The following is a 19,442-nucleotide window of genomic DNA, read 5'->3' on the forward strand; positions in this document are numbered from 1 at the left end:
GCCAGCTGCCACTCCAAAAGGCCCAGGGGCAAGTCAGAGAGTCCACCGATGGTCATTCTGGTGACAGTTGTTTTTGCTACCCAGTATCCTTTCTTGCTTCTCCTGGCCAGGGCTCCCCATTGGACCTTTGGGGAACCACCCGTCTCCAATTCTCAGCCCATGTGTTTCAAAGGGCTAGATTCCCTCACTGGCTGCAAAGATCAATCCCATGACTCAGGACTGGCCAATCAGAGCATTGCATTCCTCTTGCCACTGTGATTGGTTCATGTGGCTCAAATCAAGCCAAGCAGAACCAATCAGAGCTGACTCTGGATGACTAGAGAGACACAGTGTCTCTTTTTTCCTTCTGCCTTTGAACGTGGGATGGTGTGAGCCTGCCGCTGAGGAGCCAGCTTATCCTCACTAGGACAAGATGTCTGAGAATGAAGCCAGCCTAGAGGATGTGGAATTGGAGGACAGAGAAACTGGTTCCTGAACCAGGTCCTGGAAACACTGCTTGCACCCCTGGATCCAGCCATACCTGAAACTGATTATCATTTGGCTTTCCACTTATTTGAACCAATAAATTCTCCCTTTTACCTAAGCAGGGATCGTTGTGGGTGGGACCAACAGTCACGCAGGGATTCTGCCGGTGTTCCACGCTGGTCAGGGTACCAGCCCTTGTCTGAAGCTCAGGGCAGTTCTAGGGGAACTCCTGGCTGAAAACCACAGACAAACGGGCTCCATGTTTGCTCTCCCTGCTCCTGGCTGCTGAGGCGTGCTCATGCGACGTTGACTCCCCCAGTCAGACGTTCCCCCAGCCTTTGACCCAAGCAAGTGATGTGGAGAAGTGGGGTGGGGGTATTTCTCTTCAGCGGCTGCAGCAGCAGGGACTCTCCAGGGCCAGCAGGGTGGCCCAGGGTCCAGACCTTCCTGTGGCAGGATCTGGGGGCTGCGGGCCATTTGTATCCCTTGGTAGCTGCCCAGTTGTCAAGCCCAGTTTTGGGTCTGCCAGGCCGCTCTGAGCTCCCAACAGCCTCTCTAGAAATTCTGCAGGTAGAGTCTGCGTCCGTTGCTGAAGCCACCAATCCCTTGTGCTCTCAGGGAGGGGCTGGGGACTGGGGTAGACATGGAAGGGAGCAGCTCTGAGCTCGTAGACTCCGGCCCGGTTCACCACTGTTCATGCCCTGAGCTGACACTTCGTGGACAGTTAGTGTCCCTCAAAGCACCTGGCAGAGTGCTGGGAACACTTTACGAGCTCAGAAATTGGTGAAGGGGAGCAGTTTGCTCATGGGTGCCAGTTTTGTGCCTTGGGGGCTAGAGAGCGTGTGTCTGAGGAAGGGCTGGGGCACTGAAGTAGTGGACACTCCCTGCCTCCCAGGCCCATGGTCAAAGAGGGCAGGGCTGGCCCCAGCGAGCTCTGCAAGGAAACCCACCTTGAACACGTCTGGTCACCAGAGGGCCTCAGATGCCCGCCTAGGCTGGTCCGGCTGGGCCCACCTGCAGCCCAGGGGCAAGCAGCTGGGCCAAGAGGTGCTGGAATCTGGCAGTGACACGGACGTGGATCGGCCAGGAGGAGTCCCGGCGGCCTGGCTGCATAGCGATGAATAATGGCAAGTATTGTACTCCACTCTCGTTACACACAGCCATCCCTTGGTATCCACGGGGGGCGGTTCCAGGACCCCCAGTGGATACCAAATTCTTGATGCCCAGGTCCCAGGTATGAAATGCTGTAGTATTTGCATAAAACCTACGCACGTCCTCCGTCCTCCTGTATGCTTTAAATCATCTCTAGATTACTTATAACATCTGATACAATGCAAGTGCTATGTAAATAGTTGTAAATATAATGTAAATGCTATGTAAATAGTTGCGGGGCCAGCAAATTCAAGTTTTGCTTTTTGGAACTTTCTGGAATTTAAAAAAATATATTTTTGATCCATGGTTGGTTGACTCAGCGGATTCGGAACCCATGGGAATGGAGGGCCAACTGTTCTAGGCTTCTTATTCAAGAAGCTGTGAAACCCAGGGGTTAAGCACAAGGGCTTTGCAGCTAGACTCTGGGGTTCAAATCCCAGCTCTGCCACTTACTAGCGTGTCATCAGCCTCAGGTGGTTGGGTGACTGCATCTCTCGCTGCCTCCATTTCCTGTATTGAAAGGTTTTAATTATTAAATATATATGAAGCACTGAGGGTCTATAATGTACCAGGCACAATTAACTTATTACTTTTATTATAAAATATATATAACATAATATAAATGTATTAATTTATAATATGCTTGGTAGTTATTAATTTACTTGGTACTTAATTATAATTTACTTGGTATTTATTAATACCAAGCACACATGCATTAATTATTATGTGTTTTACTTCCTTTATTTTCACAAACAACTCAATAGAGGATAGGGCTATTGGTCCCATCCTACAGACGAGGAAACTGAAGTTCAGGGAGGTTAAGTTACCTGCTCAAGGTCTTGGAATCTCAGCCCGAGGAGCTGAGATCCAAAGTCCAGCCTCTCCCCTTCACTGCATGCTCCATGGCTCTGGCTCCCCCAGGCCGGCAGCTGGCCCTCAGTCAGTGGGGACCCAACAAGGCTGAGAAGGTGAGAGCCAGGCCAGAACCCCCAGCGAGAAGCCCACTGCTATGGGGGATACCTCGTGGCATTTGGGGGATGCTCTGCCTTGTCTCACTCTGCACAGGCCAGGGCTGTGGACATTAATGTGGCCAAGGCCAGCCCCGGGCCCTGGCTGTGCTCAAGGTCCCCAGTGTGACCTCCCCAAGCAGGATCCAGTTACATGGAAACAGCAGCAAGGAACAAACACAGTTTGTGCTTCCTCTGAGTGCTTATTTCCTTTGTCTTGTGAACATTGAAAAATGAAAAGAATGATCGGGATTTGTTTGGGGGGGGGGGGGTGACAGGACGGGTAGGCAGGCCAGAAAATTCTGCAGCATTGGCTCGACTCACCAAGAGGGCGGCATGAGGAAGTTTTCAAACTGAGTCCAAAGAAAGAGAAAGTCAAGGGATGGCCTGGCCGGCCCAAGGGGCCTGAGGCCTCCTGGATCACTGGCTTCTGCTTGAGGGTCAAGGGCCCACCCGTGGGGGCAGAGGCTTCACTCCCAGGTCCTGCTACTGGCCTCTCTGTGGTCAGACCACCGAACTCCTCCGCTCCTGTGTCAGTAATTCTGGCTCCCACTGCTCCGGGCTGTGATGCAAAAGAAACGAAGAAAATGTGTGCAGACCAGAGGTTTTCTGCTGCGGGTGAATTAGCTCCTTGGGGACATTTGCAGAAATGTTTTTGGTTGTCCCAACTAGGAAAGGAAGGTGCTACTGGCATCGAGTGAGTAGAGACCAGGGATGGTCCCAACTTCCACAGTGCACAGGACGGCCCCTGACAGAGTGCCATTGGGAGACATGCTGGGGTGGTGCCTGAACATGTGACCATCAACGTTGGCTTTATTATTCAGGGGCCCGTGTGGGTGTATACATACAGGAAGGTGGTTGTGATGTTGACTGTCTCTGACAAAGGTTCCGCCCCTCTTCACTCAGACAGCAAATATTTACCGAGTGTCGCCTGCACCTTGAGCTCTCCTAGGTCCTGAGAGAAGGTGGACCTGCCCTTGGGCTCCTGGAGTGGCTGTTGAGAGGGGAAGAGACAGCCAGACAGACCAAGAGAGCAAGCGAATAGTAAAGACCCGATATGTCGGGGAAACGACTGTGGTAGACGCGTATGACGGGAGATTTTTTTTAGCCACGCGAAGGAACAAAGTCCTGCCACGTGCTACAGCTTGGAGGATGAACCCTGGAAACATTATGCTAAGTGGGAGAAGCCAGACACAAAAGACCACATCCTGCGTTTATGCTCCAAAATCTGTTTGTGGCGACAGTTGCACAACCCTGTGAGTACACTAAGCGCCATTGAATTGTACGCTTTCAATGGGTGTGTTGTGTGGTGTGTGAATTATATCTTAATAAAGCTGTTATATATAAAAATAATAATAATGGCAAATGGTGAGACGGGTGATGAGGGAAACAAGTGAAGGCTGAGATGGGGCAGCCCAGGCCACGGTGGGCCCTTGGGGTGTCTCCCAGAGGTGACATCTGAGGCTTGCAGGTGGGGATGGGGGGCCCGTGCAGAGCCCCGGGCGCTCCTGGAGGCTGGCCTGTGTGTCCTGAACTTGACAGGGGCCCTGGGCCTGATCATGCTGGACTGGACCTGGTAACCTTAGCCCCCTAACACGTGGCCTCAAGGCCCTGTAGAAATACTCCGTCACAGCTGCTTCAGTGCAGAGAATTCGGTGGCCTCCCAGGTCACACTGCCGAGGACCGGCTGCTTTCCCTCCAGCCAGTCTGGGAGGGTGGCTCTTTGAGGGCTCTGACTCCGAGGCCTGCCATCCGCCCGAGGGGATCCGCCTGCCCAGAGCAGCTTCCCAGCGGGGCAATGGCCATCCTGCCACTCCCAGCTGTGCCTGGGGGGACTTCTGTGTTTATTTTCTTCCCGAGCCACTGAGGGATTTGGGGGCAAAGGCCCTGCCCAGAGCCAGCAATGATGGGAGACGCCAGAGCAGTGTGCAGACCCCTGCACCCTGTGGACAGCAGCCCCTGTTCCCCATGGAGAACCTCCCCGACCCCCCCGGGCCCCTTTGCTCTGCCCTCCCCAGGGCGTCCACAGCCCCTGCCCCCACTGCCCAAGTTGGGGTCTTCTGAGCCACAGTTTCCTCCCAGTCTAACCACAAGGGAGCCAGCCAGGCCAAGATGGTGCCCCCAAGAATCCTGCGGGGCAGCAGGGTCCCGGCGGGGAGCCGTGGGAGCTGCCAGCACCACACCATCTCCTTGAGCTTCCCAGCCCAGGAGGCAGGAGGGCGGGAACGTCTGGTCCATGCTGCAGGTAGGAAAGCTGACATCACACACAGGAGGTCACAGAGCCAGTGGGACTCCAGAGTCTGGGTTTCTCCCCCCAGATACTGGTCCTCCCACCTCTTGGGGAGACTTCTGGCCTCCTGGTGGTTTGGGAGAAGCTGGGACCCAGGGGTCTGCTGCTGTGCTGGAAGCTGAGAGCCTCAGGGGACCATGAGGGGTGAGGGGGGCACAGCTGGACCCTACACGCTGAGGGGCAGGGGCCCCCAGGCCCCGGCTCTGGTCCATAGCAGGTGGCCTTCAGTTTATGAAGAGAAGTGCGTTAAGGAATGTTAATCAATGGAATCTCCGTCTAACAGCCCCAGTCTAAGGTGCAGAGTGACTGGGGTGCCCACGAGCTGTTGCAGGCCCTCCTTCTGTGTCGAGGGACATTGTTACCTCCTGGCTTTGCCTGAGGGGAGGGCTGTCTGTGTATAGATATTCTCTTCACATAGACCTCTGGGCTCTTATTAATGACGCCCACCCGCCCCCTCACCCCGCCCCGTTTGAAAGGCCTTTCCGGAAAGTTGGAGAAGATTCCTCAGAAGCAATCCCAGATGTGCGGGTAGGAGGGCCCCACCCACCCTTCAGTGACCCCCATGTCCATCCCCTCCTGCCACTGTTCTCGTCCCTCCGTGCCGCTCGGCACTTGGACTGCAGAATTTCTATGTTTGTGACCTAGTTCTTTTTTTGTCCGTCATCAAACTGGGCTGTCCCTAGGGGCATGCACTGTTTGCCCCATGAGAAGGGCTCTTGGGGTGGCTGGGCTGAGCCCTGCGGTCAGGTCCCTCCCGACCACCCGTTTGGCTTGAGGAGAAGGGAGTCCACTTTCCAAGCCTTCTGGCCCTGGGAGCAGGACAGTGGCCACAGGACTCCACTCCGGACCACTTGCCGGCCCAGAGAGCCTGGTCCCCTGGAACCACGCCTGGATGCGCTCGGGTCTGGCGCCTCCCCCTGCCCACTTCCAATCTGGTTCCCTTTGGAGATGTGGGGAGGAGCCCCAGGCGGGGCAACTGGGTCACCTCCCAGGGCCCAATTCTTCTTTGTAGGGTTGGCACACGCCATTCTGCACCTCGGGGGATTCAAGGAGCCGGAGTTCATCGCTTGTCACTCTCCTTTGCTTGGCTAAGCTAAGGGACAGAATTAGCTCTTTGCTTTAACTCTCAAGGCTCCCCAAGTGGCTGAACCATCGGCGGACGGAGCGGGATGCGGCCTCCTGGGAACCTGCCCAAGGCTTTTTCCCTGGTTCCTCTGGGAAAAGATCCAGAAAAAGACTGAAAGTATCCCAGCGGAGAGGGAGGGGGTAGGGAGGGACCAGGCCCTGCCCGGCTGTCAGGAGAAGCCCTTGGGGCTCTGGGAAGACACGAGGTCCCCCTGAAGCCAAGACAGCGATTCTGTTCTCAGTGCGCCCTGGGGAGGGCTGGCTGGGTCTCATCGCTCCCAGATCCACTCAGACCCCTGGGGTCCTCACTGCATTCCCGGACTGCAGGCCAAGTGCCCAGTTTCACGGAAGCCTCAGAAGTCAAATCGTCTCCAAAAGGCCATGAGCCAGCCCGTGAGCACGGAAATGGGCCGCCTCCCAAGGATGGCCAGAAAAGTCGGGGCTCAGCACGCAGAACCGCCTTCCTTCCTCATCTATCCCTGACCACTGAGATGTGCCACGCCTAACTTATGTCCTGTGACAGCCAGTGACAGGCACCTGGCCTGCGGTGCCGGGACAGCAACGGGGCAGGCCATGCCCAGTGGACCCGCCCACGTTGTGTCCACACGCCAAAGTGGGGTGATGGTGCAGGTGTGGCCCTTCCGGGCCCGACCTCCACAGGCTGGACCCCTTCAGGAGCTTGCCCCCCCCCCACACACTTTGGTGACACACACCCTCAAGGGCCAAAATGAAAGTGACGAGTCCTGGCTTGGCATCCCCATCACTTGCCACAGTAAGTGAGGGGGTCAGGGAGAGCGGGCTTCAAATTCGGGCTCCGGTGCCCATAGCCCTACAAACTTGGGCATACAATTTCCCTGCTCTGAGCCTGTTTTCTCACCTCTGAAGTGGTCTTTCTAATACCAACCCCCTGAAAGGTCAATGCCTCTTTGGGGCTCTGCTCAGAACCTGGTGTGTATCACCTGGAAGCCACCCCATCCCAGCACAGTATCTCTCTGCCTCTTCCATCCTCTGCCTACATTTCCATTTTTCCTTCTATTCCTATGGACAGCTCCTTCCACGGCGTGGCAGATTGCATTATAGTTCAAAATTACTGACCACTCCTCCAGGGGGATTGTATGCCCAGTGACATCCTCGGAGTGCTTGACTACAGGACCTGCTCTGGCCAATGGAATGTGAGCAGAAGTGATGCGCGTTGTTTCCAGGGAGAAAATTTCAGAGCAGGCGCACAGGTTCCCAGCTGTGCCTATTTCTGCCCCAAGGTGACATCATTCCAGATGGAGGCTCCTCTGTCAGCCGGAGCCCTAGAGCGAAGGGGACACGGAGCAGAGCTGCAGCCACTCTCCAAGGACAGGTGGCAACTGTAACACAAGCTCCGTTGTTGGAAGCCATGGACACCTGGGGGTCATTTTTTTGTTTTGTTTTTTTGGGTTTTTTTTTTTTTTTTGCGGTACGCGGGCCTCTCACTGTTGTGGCCTCTCCCGTTGCGGAGCGCAGGCTCCGGACGCGCAGGCTCAGCGGCCACGGCTCACGGGCCCAGCCGCTCCGCGGCATGTGGGATCTTCCCGGACCGGGGCACGAACCCGCGTCCCCTGCATCGGCAGGCGGACTCTCAACCACTGCGCCACCAGGGAAGGGAAGCCCTGGGGGTCGTATTTTGTCTACACATTGTAGCTCTTGGAAGTCTTTAAAGGAGCTCCCGAGAGCTGACTTGTGTCTTCCGCTGCTGCTCGGTGCCGTGGATGAATGACAGTTAAGATGTTAAGCTTCAGGGCTTGGCAGCTACACAGTAGGTGCTCAATAAACAGTGGATGTGGCTGTGACTTGGCATCTCTGCACACAGACCAGACTGACGACCAGCTGAGCTGCAATCCTACTCTTCCTCTCGTGTGAGTTGTGCGAAGGTGCAGGCTTGGTGCCACGCTCCAGCAAGCTTCTCCCCTGAATTCGTGCCTGTGGTCTCCTCCGTCATCTCCTGGAGCCACTGCCTGCTCCCCTCCCCCACCCCGCCACCCACCTGCAAGAGCTGTGTGGATGGAGGCGCCTTAGATGAGATTCCATTGTCCACCCGTCCCCCGGCCCAAGGTCAGGTTTATTAAGCTTGCTGCAGCAGGAGAGGATGCACACCAGAGGGACGCTGGGGCATCTCTCCCCACATCTCCTTGGCTGTCATTTTTCTCCATTGACTGAGCCCACGTTAATCCCCTCTGCCGTTCCAGACCTCCCTCTCCTTTGCTATTTCACTTCTACCCCCTGCAATCAAACCTGGCCCAGGGGCCCACAGCACCCCCTTAGCACTGGCCTTGCTGTGCTGGTGGTCTTCTGAATTTGGGCTGAATTTTGGGCAACATTCCCCTCTCAGCACCCAGCACGTGGTAGGTAGACAGGAGGGGCTCGATAAAGCCTGGTTCTGCTCTGCTGAGTTGGTGGCCTGGTGGCTGGTGGGGCTGTGGAAGGACAGAGAGCTGGTCTCTGCAGACTAGGTCACTATGGTCCTACCAGGGATGCAGGTAGGAAGGCAAAGTGCCCCCCAACCCATGGCTGTTGGGCCGGGCCTGGCAGAGCTGGCAAGGAGCCATGTACCCCCAGGCCTGGGCTCCAGTTTTTCTCCCGATCTCTGCCTCCTTCTTGCCTACTCCACTCCCGGCAGCTGGGGACCCTGAGCAGACCAATTCTCTCTCAAAGGATGGGGTGTTGTGGTTGGGTCTGGTGCCTTCCCCACTGACCACTAAGGACCAGAGGTCAAGGATTTCAACAAAGGAATTCGCAAAAGCCATCTCTCTTTATTTTGTTTTCCTGCCGTTCAACCAGTTTGCACAAGCTGAGGATGAGTGGAGTTTGGAGGGGAAGGAGGAGTGCGTGGGCACAGTCCCTCCCGGAAATAGTCTATGCACGTTGCCGAGGCTGGTTAGACTTGAGAAGCGATTTAACAATGAACTCTACAGAATCAGAAATGTACAAAAGTGTCAAGGCAGCTGCTGGCTGGTTTCTTGCCTCCCCACGGGGGTCAGAGTTACACCCGTCAGTCCTGTGCAAAGGTCCTGGGGCTGGCTTGGGGGCACAGCCAGATTCCTCCCCAGGGGAGGAGCAGTCCTGCTCATGCAGCAGAAGTGTGTCAAGGGACAGGCACATGGGCGTGTGCCCAGGTGCCCACGCCCCCTCAGGTTCTGTGGCTTTTAAGCCTGTCTTTGCGTCCTGCCTTTATGTTCGCCCTTTGAAAGTGTTCATGCAGGTGTAGGTTCCTGAGAATTTGTGGATCTCCTCGAGGGCAGCCTGTGGGAGTATGCTGGTGGAGTGGGGAGGGAAAAGAGAAGATGGTTAGTGGGGAGACCAGTGGCTGGGTCACTGGTAGCCATACAAGGGGTGTAGTAAAGTGATGGTTCCCATAAGCTCTCCCCACCCCTCTCTCCAACATACACCGGCTCCCCCGACAAGCCACCACGACCCACCCCTCCATGGAGGAAGGGCTTTCAAGTAAGTAGGTAAATAGCTATTTACAAGGTAAAGGGTGGGTGTTACAAACTTTCAAAGCCACACTTTTAGCATTTTAGGGCCCAAACGTATCTCAGAGATCAATTAACTCCAAATGCCACTTATTCAACAAATATTTACTGTGTGGGGCTGAGGAGTTAGGTACTGGGTGTCACCTCCTCTTTTTTTTCCATGTACTATTTATGAAACAGCCACACTGTGCACATGATACAGTTGATGCCAAAATCTGTCCTCTGCCATCTCAAGATTCTTGGCCAAGTTTGTTCCACTGCATAGTGATGTTTTCCTATAGGTGGGACCTCAGGTGTTACGTCTCATCCTTTATGTCCCTCCAGATAGTAAAACACCTGCATATACCTTCAGGCCTTGTTCTTTAGCATGACACAATTTCTTGCTTCTTGTAGGAAACTTCCCAGACTCACCCCAGGCCTTTCCTGGGGCTCCCCATAGCTCTATGCTTCCCCAACAACCCCCGGAGTTGTGCTAGCTGTTTACTTGTCAAGTCCATGGGTGCCTCTGCGGTAGATATTTCATCTCCGATCCCGGCACTTAGCACAGGGCCCAGTGGAGAGACGCCCTCAGTTCCTCTGTTGAATGAAATTGAAGGGCCCTGGTCCATTCTAGTTGCAACATGGGAAAGCCTCACTTCCAGCTGGAGCAATCTGGAAGGCTTCCTGGGGGTGGTGGCACTAGAGTTGAGCCTGTGAAGATTTCTCTTGGGGAAGGTGAAAGGAGGCGCGGTGCAGGGAATGGGGAGGGGCTGGCCTCTGCTTCTTGTGGGAAAGTAGTGGGGGATAGAACACAAAATGTAGGCTGGGTGCTTACTGTGGAGAGTGCTGAGGTGTTCTAGACAAACTAGCTTTTTTTCTAGAATGTCCCCAAAAGCTTCTGAGAAGTTCCCTGCGGTGGAAGATCAGCTTGGCTTTGGTGAGGATCCAAGTCCCTGCTCTCCAAGGCTCACAGAGGCGGCCAAGTAGCATCTCAAAGCAACAGTCAGGATGGACTGAGGGAGGCTGAGGTGTGGCCTGAATGCCCGGAGTCCCCTACTCTGTGTCACTGAAAGGGACTGATGTGTCCCCGGGTCCTGAGGTTTCTTGCCTGCAGTTAGAGTAGCTCCTCAGATGCCCACTGTGTCCACAGCAGCCAGAGGGGAACCTGGTTTCCTGGGGGTTGACATCAGATAAAGGCACTTGGGTGCTTCACCTCCTGAAAAGGCCTTTCAGGTCAGAGGGGTTCAGTCATCTGGGGGTTGGGGGCCCAGGGGAGCCAAGAGTCCACGGTCACTCGGGCTCCGGGGTCAAAGCTCTCTGTGCAGCACGAGAGGCCTATGAAAACAGTGTTTAGTGGGGCACCTGCAATGGCCCCTTCAGCGTGGGAGTGGGATGGGAATGGTTTGTTGCCCAGAGTCTGGAAAGTTCTAGGGAATGTGATGCTGGGCACATTTTGGAGGAAGATGGTCTCCTCTGTAAAGCCTACCCCCCAAGGTGGTCTGCCCTGGTAAATCCCACCAGGGATGTTTCTGTGAATCCCGGGCCTTTGGCAATGAAATCCCTGTCTTCCCCATTCACTGATGTTCATTTTAAAATTTGATTCTATTTTATTTTATTTTTGGCCGTGCCACACAGCATGCGGGATCCTAGTTCCCCAACCAGGGATTGAACCCGTGCCCCCTGCAGCTGAAGCGCAGAGCCTTAACCACTGGACCGCTAGTCTTCCCTATTAGATTGAACTTCCTGAAGGCTAGGGCCAAGATTTAGTCTCTAGAATAGCAGTTCTCAGAGTGTGGCCCAGGAACCCTTGGGGGTACCTGAGATCTCTTCAGGGGTCTGTCTGCCAGGTCAAACTATTTTTATTATAATACTGAGACAGGTTTTGACTTTTTAAGTCTCATTCTCTCATGAGTGTACAGCTGAGTTTTCCAGAGGCTACGTGACATGTGACATCAGCAGATTAAAATCAGAAGCAGATATGAGCATCCAGTTGTCTTCAATTAATTCAGATAATAAAGAGCTTTGCAAAAATATAAAATAATGCCATTCTTCTTACTACATTTCTTTTTTGGAAAATACATTTACTTTTCACAAAAAATATCATTTATGTTAACACTGAATGGATTTTTTCTTGCTATATATAAATGAATAAATGTATAAATCCCATAAAATATTTTCTCAGTTTTAATTTCTAATACAATAGATACAACTCACAGAGATAAAAGCACTTTGGGTTCTTCAATAATTTTTAAGATTGTAAAGGGTTCTTGAGACCAACAAGTTTGAGAACCGCCACTCCTTAGTAAGGATAGTATATCCATGGCACACGTACCACTGCTCTCACTTTCACGGCCACAGCAGGCAGACATGACTAATCAATCACCGGGGTACTTTCTCTTGCCTGAGGCCTCTTCTCCACCAGGGTCCACAGGGAGAAGGGGAAATGGCCAGCATGAGCCTGACCCAGAGCTTCCTCCCCCAGCCCCATACCTTTTCAAGATAATGAGGGCGTGCATCGTCCACGGGAGGAGGAGGAGGGCCTGATTGAGCTGCACGGCTTCCACCGTCCTCCGGGCCACGGTCTCCGGCTTTAGGGGCGGGAAGAGGTTGGGGAACCTGCAGGCAGGAAGAGACAGTGTGGGTTTCCCCTGAGAAGCGAGCGCTTCTGCTGAAAACCCCTGTGGCTAACATGTCAGGGTCATCCCTTTGGCTTCTCCTGTGTGGGAGACTTGATACCTGTTTGGAACACTCTCCCTGCCGCCCAGGATGTGTCAGGAGTTCCTCTTCCTCTCACTCCTCCCAGCGAGTCTCCCCTTGACAATTGAGGGCTTTTAGCCCACCCACCCACCTGGGACCCATTCTTAGAGCACTGCAGAGGGCTCCCCCAAACCTCACTCACATCCCGTCCGGCCCTGCTAAAGCCCTCCTGGGGCCCCTCGTTCTGCTTTCAGTCCTACCCACTCTGGGCCTCACCTTTCCTCCTTCTCACCCTGCCCCAACGATCCTGGCCAACCCTGTCACTTAAGATCTTTCCCATCTCAGCTGTCCCATCAGCCTGGCTCCTTCCTCCCATCCACTCAGAGTGCCCTCTAATCTCGGCCCCCTGATAATTGCCTTGACTGAATCGAGAATGGCCTTGCCTGTCTGCTTGTTTCCTGTGAATGGCCTGTCTCCCCCATCAGCCTGTGAGTTCCCCAAGGGCAGAAGTCTGGTGGGTCTTGCTCCCTGCTGTATGCCCTGTGTGCAGTGTCTGGGATATAGTAGGTGCTCAATAAATGCTTGCTGAGTGGGTAGACACTGAACGATGTGGCATTCCCCTACCACTTGCTGGTTTACTCACTCATTCCCTAATTCATGGATACACTCACCGATTCATTCAAACATCTACAGGGCGTTTCCATGGGGTTGATAAATGAATGAATGGCTGAGTAAGCAAACATCAGGGGGTTCTCATGCCTGTTCAGAGACATCTGACCTGAGACCCGTACAGGGATGATGCTCCCTTAGCGCCAGGCCTGTGCTGAGTGATCAACAGGCATCACTTGCTCCAACTGCCAGAGAAGGAAGCCGAGGCTCTGGGGATGGTGGGGACTGGGGAGTCAAACCAGGCCCGCAGGAGCCCCAGACCCGTGCTCTGTCTCCCCTGTCCCTCACTTGCTGCTTGTCCCACCGCTCCTGGGCCTATAGGTGCAGGACTGATGCTGCTGGCTCTGACCTCAGTCCCACAAAGGGCTGGTGAGCTGCTCCGGCACCAGGAGGACTGAGGGTGATGAGTCACCTGGGGATGATGTCACCCTGAGCAAAAGGCAACTCCTGGGCCCCCAGCGCGGGCTTGGCTGGCCTCAGAGAGTCCACAGAGCTCGCCCCCAACCCTTGGCTTCCTTTGCCATCATGACGGGCTGCCAGGATGCCCACGACCCTGCAGTCTGGAAGGGCCGGCCTCAGGGTCCTGTGGAGATGGACGCGTGAGACGGCTCGTGACGCTGGAGCCCCACAGATACGGTGGACAGTGTGGGTTTCCAGCCCCCACTTGGGCCAGGGCTGCTTCTGGGGGGACTGGAAGACAGGATGGACAGACCAAGCTCCGTGGGCTCAGGGGGCTCTTCCTGGTAGGATCCCTGCGGGAGAACCTGACAGAGGGGATGCCTCACACACGCCCGCTGGTGGGGCTTTCCCTTTTCCCTCCGTGGTGTGTGGGATGGGCACCCGGGGAACCGGCAGAGCTACGAACTCCCACGGAGGCTGCACAAACCCCTTGAAAGAGCACGCTCAGCCAATTTCTATGGGTGTCGTCTTGGGCAAGTAACTTTGCTTCTCAGAGCCTCACTTTCCTCATCTGAGAAATGGGGATAAGAGCTCTCGCAGGGTTGTGGAGGGTCAAACGCAGAAGCGTTTGTAAGGTGTCTGGTGTGGCTGGAACATAAAGAAGATCAGTAAAGAGCAATTTACAAACAACAGCACCCACCTGTATGGCCACTCTTGCCAGAAAACCCATCAGTTTTGCCCTAAACATGTCTCCCACCCTCAACCCTGGGACGCTGCTAAGCATGGAAGCTGCTAAGCATGGTTGGAGAGGAAGCCAATGCTTTTCTTTCTTTTTTTCCCCTTCCTTCCTTCCTTCCTTCCTTCCTTCCTGAAATGGCAGTTGGTTAGGTACCAATCAACATTTTACTGCCCTTCTCCCAAGCCCTCGGGGCTCACCTGCAATCCACAGGTAACTAACCTTCACCTAGTGCTCACTACTTGCCAGCTGGCTAGTTGATTCACGCACAGGAGCTCATCTAGCCTGTGAGGCCAGGGTACCATTATCAATCCCTTCTTACAGACAAGGAAACCGAGGCACAGGAAAGCGAAGTAATTTGCCCAAGGTCACAGGGAGCTGGGATTAGGCCCCCACAGCCTGGGTCCACATTCTGAGCCACTGTGGGAAAATGATCTGGGGGAGGCCTTGGGTTTCCTTCTTAGAGTGATGGAGAGGAAACTATGCCAGAAGGCGAAACAGGCACAGGGATGCGAGGTCTGTGAATGTCCTGCCCACTTCAGGGCACCCGATTAGAACCATGGGTCGCCACTGCGGCACTTCCATCCAATATGCATTGTTTGAGCACCTCCTGTATACCCAGATGAAAAGAAACCAAACCAAGACATCATGGGGGGAAAAAACCAACATGGAACATTAATAGTCATTAATCCAGCCTCCTCTAAATTCAGCTTCTATGATAACTGCATATAAGTCAGGTGGAAATATATACATCTGTGATGACTGAAGTCTGCTAGGAAGATTGATAACTTATGCACTTATGAAGATGTTTGTTAGTAAAAATAATAAGAGCAGCAGTTCGTTACTGAGCATCTCACATGCCCTGGGCTTCACACTAGCTACGTTACATGTGTTATTTCTAATTCTCTCAATAATCCTATGAGGTATTATTTCCACTTTGACAGATGAGCAAAGTAAAGCTCAGAGTGGTAACAAAACTGGTTCAAGATTTCATCACCATTCAGTAGCTGAGGTGTGATTCCAAACAGGGAGTTGTGTTTTTTCCTTAATTTTATTGAAGTATAGTTGATTTACAATATTGTGTGAATTTCTGCTGTACAGCTAAGTGACTCAGTTATACACACACACACATATATATTCTTTTCCTTTATGGTTTGCCACAGGATACTGAATATAGTTCCCTGTGCTATACAGTAGGACCTTGTTGTTTATCCATCCTGTATATAATAGTTTGCATCTGCTAATCCCAAACCACCATTCCTTCCCTCCCCTGCCCCGCCTCCCCCTTGGCAACCAGAAGTCTGTTCTCCATATCTATGTCTGCAAAACCGGGTGTTTTGATTCTTGACAGCAAAACCAGACTCAGTGATAATCACTAAGGTGTTCTGAGTGATTCCCACCCGGAGGCACTACGCCACATGCCTTCCGCTCTCTCAGGAAACTCTCACAATGACACTTCCACGCTATCCTCATGTTTGGAAGAAGCTGGTGCATATCATTTAGAAAGCAAAATTACCATTATACGGTGCATTGCGAAAAACAAGGAAAATAGTTTTGGGATGATTCCACATTTTCATTTATCTATAATCTTATGCCCCTTCACGAGCGCGCATCGTTATAGCACCATTTACTGGGCACCTACTATGTAGCACATACGGTGTTGCATGCTAGACCCCATTTTATCCCTATCACAGAACCCTAAGGGTAGACATTCCCATCATCCCATTCTACAGATTAGCATCAGAGCGGGAACTAATCGGGCTCAAGGTCACACACACCCCAGGGGCCTGGCTCCAAAGCACAAGCTCTAAACCAGTGGTTCCCATTCCCATTGATTTAAGTGGCCTGGAGGAGGGGTGGGTGGGCTTCGGTATTTCTTTAAACTGAGCTATAATTTGCATACAATAAAAGGCATAAATCTTGTGTCCAGCATGATCAATTTTTACCTATGTAACCCCCACTCAAATCAAGAAGAGAGAACATTTCTAAAAGCCTAGAAGGTTCCCCGGTGCTCTCTGCCAGGCTATGTCCCCACTCCTCTTGGGGTGGCCACTGTTCTGATTTCTATCACCTCGGTCCAGTTTTGCCTGTTGTAGAACTTCAGACAGATGGAATCATGCAGAATGCACTTTTATGTCTCTGGTTTCTTTCTCTCAACATTTGAGATTCATCCATATTGTTCACTTACCAATACTTGGTTCCCTTTTTATAGTTGGGTAGTATTCCATTGCATGCATTTAGCATGGGAACTCTGTACAAGCCCCCTGACCTGAGAAGCAGGACCCTAAACCACTAGAGAACCCCACTGCCCTGCAGATGGAGAATCAGGTATGAGACCAAAAGGCCAGAGATAAAGGGTTCTGGGTTATTTTAAGATTTTGGGTCTCTGTGTGTAACGAGTCTTTCCCCTGATCCGATCTGCTGGAGGGACTTGGCTCGGAGAGGGGGTCCCCTGCCACTGACCTGACCCTCATGCCCTGGAACATCTCGGTGCTGGTGTGGAAGGGCAGCACGGTGGTGGCACTGACGCCTGGACAGTCCAGCAGCCCCAGCGTCAGGCTCTCCATGAAGGCGAAGGCTGAGGCTTTGGACGTGCAGTAGTCAATGGCGCCGGGGATGGCAGAGAGCGCCAGCACGGAGTTGAGACACACGATGTGGCCGTTCTGCAGCTCCAGCATCCGTGGCAAGAAGGCCTTGGTGGTCTAAGGGTGGGTGGGGAGGTCAGTGTGCAGCAGCCACGGCTTCCAACAGCCCCTCTACCGCCCCCCTCAGGGAGAACAGACCAGCCTGTACACAATACACTACGCCAGAGACCAGGCTTTCCTGGGATGGGAGGCGTGCGGGCCGAGGGCACTGAGCCCCACATTTCAGAAATTCCAGATGCCTCCTGGGGCAGCCGGTCATTCGTCTTGTCCGGTCACCCTATCCTAGGACATCCCCCCTGGCCTGAGCCCAAGCCCTGGCGAGCCTCTCCCCACTCCCCTATAGCTCCCAGGGTCCCTGGAGGGAAGAAGCATGTCACTGACATGCCCAGGGCTGGCTCAGTCTCAGGATAAACTTACCCAGAACTGGCCCAGGGTGTTGATGTGCTGGGACTTGAGAAGGGCATCATCGTCACTGTCCATCAGGCTCTTCCCATGGACCACGGCGGCGTTGTTCACCAGGATGGTGATGTCGCCCACCTGTGGGCAACAGGGGGTCGAGGGGCCGTTAGGGCGGGCAGCCCCAGTGGCTTGCACTTGGAGAGGAGGGACCTGGTCTTGGGAAGTCACATCACCTCTCTGAGCATCAATCTTGATTTGTAAGATGGGGCTAATAACCATACCAGGGTCGTTCTGGGGATCAGAAAGAATTTATGGCTGGGAATTCCCTGGCAGTCCAGTGGTTAGGACTTTGCACTTTCACTGCCGAGGGCCTGGGTTCGATCCCCGGTCAGGGAACTAAGATCCTGCAAGCCGTGCAGTGTGGCAAAAAAAAAAAAAAAAAAAAAAGCAGAAAAAAGAAATAATTTATGGCACATAATGTACCTGGCACAGAGCACATCTATAATAAATGAGGTTATTGTTACATAAAAATAGTTAACATTTACCATGTGTCAGATATCTAATGGTGGTTTCTGCTCTCTTGGAGCTCAGTGATGCATTCAGTCTAAATAGATGGCTGGAGTCGGGGATTTTCCCAGAGGGCAATGGGACATTTGTCCCCCAGGATCTAGGATAGAAACTCACAAGATCTAAACTTCCAAAGGGTACAACAGGTGATCAGTCCGCTTACGTAATCAACCTATGCCCTAGTCCCTGCCCCCTGCAACACACACATGCACACGCACGCACAACTTGGGCCAGCTTCATAGGAAAGCCCTCCAAGATGCCCTGAAAATAGCCATTCTGCCATAGGCAAAGCTCTCTCCCAGGCCACGTGAGAATGTTCTCTTTGGCCAGCATTCCCCCCCAGTGTCTGGCAGAGCTGAGGCCGGCCCCTCGCAGGCTGCCCACCTTCTCCCGGACAGCTTTGGCCGTCTGGTACACCTCCTCCCGGTTGCCCACATCGCAGATGAAGTAGTGGCACTCGGTGCCCATCTGCCGAATCTCCTCCGTCGTCTCCTTCAGGCATTTCTCAGTCCGGCCCCACAGAACGATCTGGAAGGAGAGGATAGCAGTACTGAACACGGGGTCATTAAGGAAGCCATCGTGATTCGATGATTGCCACCAGAAATTCCGTATGTAATTTGCCCCAGGACTGGCCTCCCTGGTTCCATTCAAAGAGAGTATGCAAAGTCACAGTATGATTTGCTAAAGGGATATATATAGCCTACTCTGAAGGCAACCAAGAGTTTCTGAGCCTGTGCATGACCCTTTGGTGGACGCGTGATTCACAAGTCTTTCTCACGTATTGCTTCCAGGAGGATGCCTCCTGTCGGCCCAATTCCAATGATCCTACCTAGTTAAAAGTAGTAGCAGAGCTCTTTCTGTACAATGTTCCAGAATGCTCTGAGCTAGAAACAAGCTGGCCTTCTCACCACTGAGGTCTAGAGCCCCGCCGATGAACGGACTGCGAGGTTCTGACCGTGAGGTGCCTGGAGGCTGAGCAAAGCCTTCCCTTCCACCCAGCTGTGGTCCTGCAGGAGGAGGGCCGGGAAGACAGGCAGCTGGGCTCCTCTGGGGAAGGAAACACGACCTCACCCCGCAGGTAATAAACGCGGGACTCATTAGACCAGGAAGTGACCCTGGCAGGACCAAGACATGAATCCTTAAAGGGGATTGGGCAAATTTATGAATGGCTGGCCATAAAAGGCCGGGCTAATTCTCAACCTTGACCCACAGGAGAATGACACTCCTTCCCATGGTACGTCGTTGGGTCCAGAGAGGCCCCTGTTGGTAAAAGAACCAGGGTCGGGCGACAGGGAACGAAGAATCCTGAGACCCAGCTTAATCAGCACAGAGGGAGAAAGGCTGGGGGCTGGAGAGAATCAGAGAAAGGAAGAGATAAAAGTCTCCTGGGGGATTAATCTAATGGATTTCTATTTTTGTTTCTTCTCTTTCTTTTAAAAATTATTAATGAAATTTCTCCTTAAAAAATAAAACCTAACACGGAACCCCATATGCGAAACCAGTAAAAGGAACAAATTACACGTCCAACTCCATATTTTCTTACACTAAAAGCAACGAATGAGAGTAGAAGGGCTGAGCTGCGAAGACAAACATTTTCAAGTGGGAGTGATGGACTAACTCCAGTCACGCCAGACCAGCATCTAACTGATTTCTGTACTTTGCTCTGGACTCGGTAAGGAGAAAAGTCACGCAGATAAGTAGTTGTTGGTGATAACCGTTTATCAATTGTTTACCTTGAAATCTCAGAACTTTCACATGACGAAAAAAGGCACAAAATGGGTTAGCTGGCGGGACACACAAATGTGTTGGTGG

At 53.0% G+C, this 19,442-nt stretch overlaps 1 protein-coding gene across 5 annotated transcripts in view; it reads right to left on the minus strand.

Moving 5' to 3' along the window:
• Positions 1-8,821: 8,821 nt before the first annotated feature.
• The window catches only part of DHRS3 (dehydrogenase/reductase 3), a 41,584-nt gene continuing 30,963 nt past the window's right edge, over positions 8,822-19,442 (minus strand). For 4 of the 5 annotated variants that reach the window (XM_079932217.1, XM_079932219.1, XM_079932220.1 and 1 more), the window contains 5 exons: positions 18,015-18,158; positions 17,082-17,201; positions 16,483-16,721; positions 12,009-12,134; positions 8,822-9,322 (listed from right to left, as the gene is read on the minus strand). In XM_079932217.1, coding sequence (XP_079788343.1) covers positions 9,238-9,322; positions 12,009-12,134; positions 16,483-16,721; positions 17,082-17,201; positions 18,015-18,158 — 714 coding nt within the window. In that variant the 3' untranslated portion in view covers positions 8,822-9,237. Of the gene's footprint in view, positions 9,323-10,560; positions 10,692-12,008; positions 12,135-16,482; positions 16,722-17,081; positions 17,202-18,014; positions 18,159-19,442 lie in introns of those variants that run through there. The other variant, XM_079932218.1, reaches the window with a different exon arrangement.

The sequence above is a fragment of the Stenella coeruleoalba genome, assembly GCF_951394435.1.
Source record: "Stenella coeruleoalba genome assembly, chromosome: 1".
Classification (NCBI taxonomy): domain Eukaryota; kingdom Metazoa; phylum Chordata; class Mammalia; order Artiodactyla; family Delphinidae; genus Stenella; species Stenella coeruleoalba.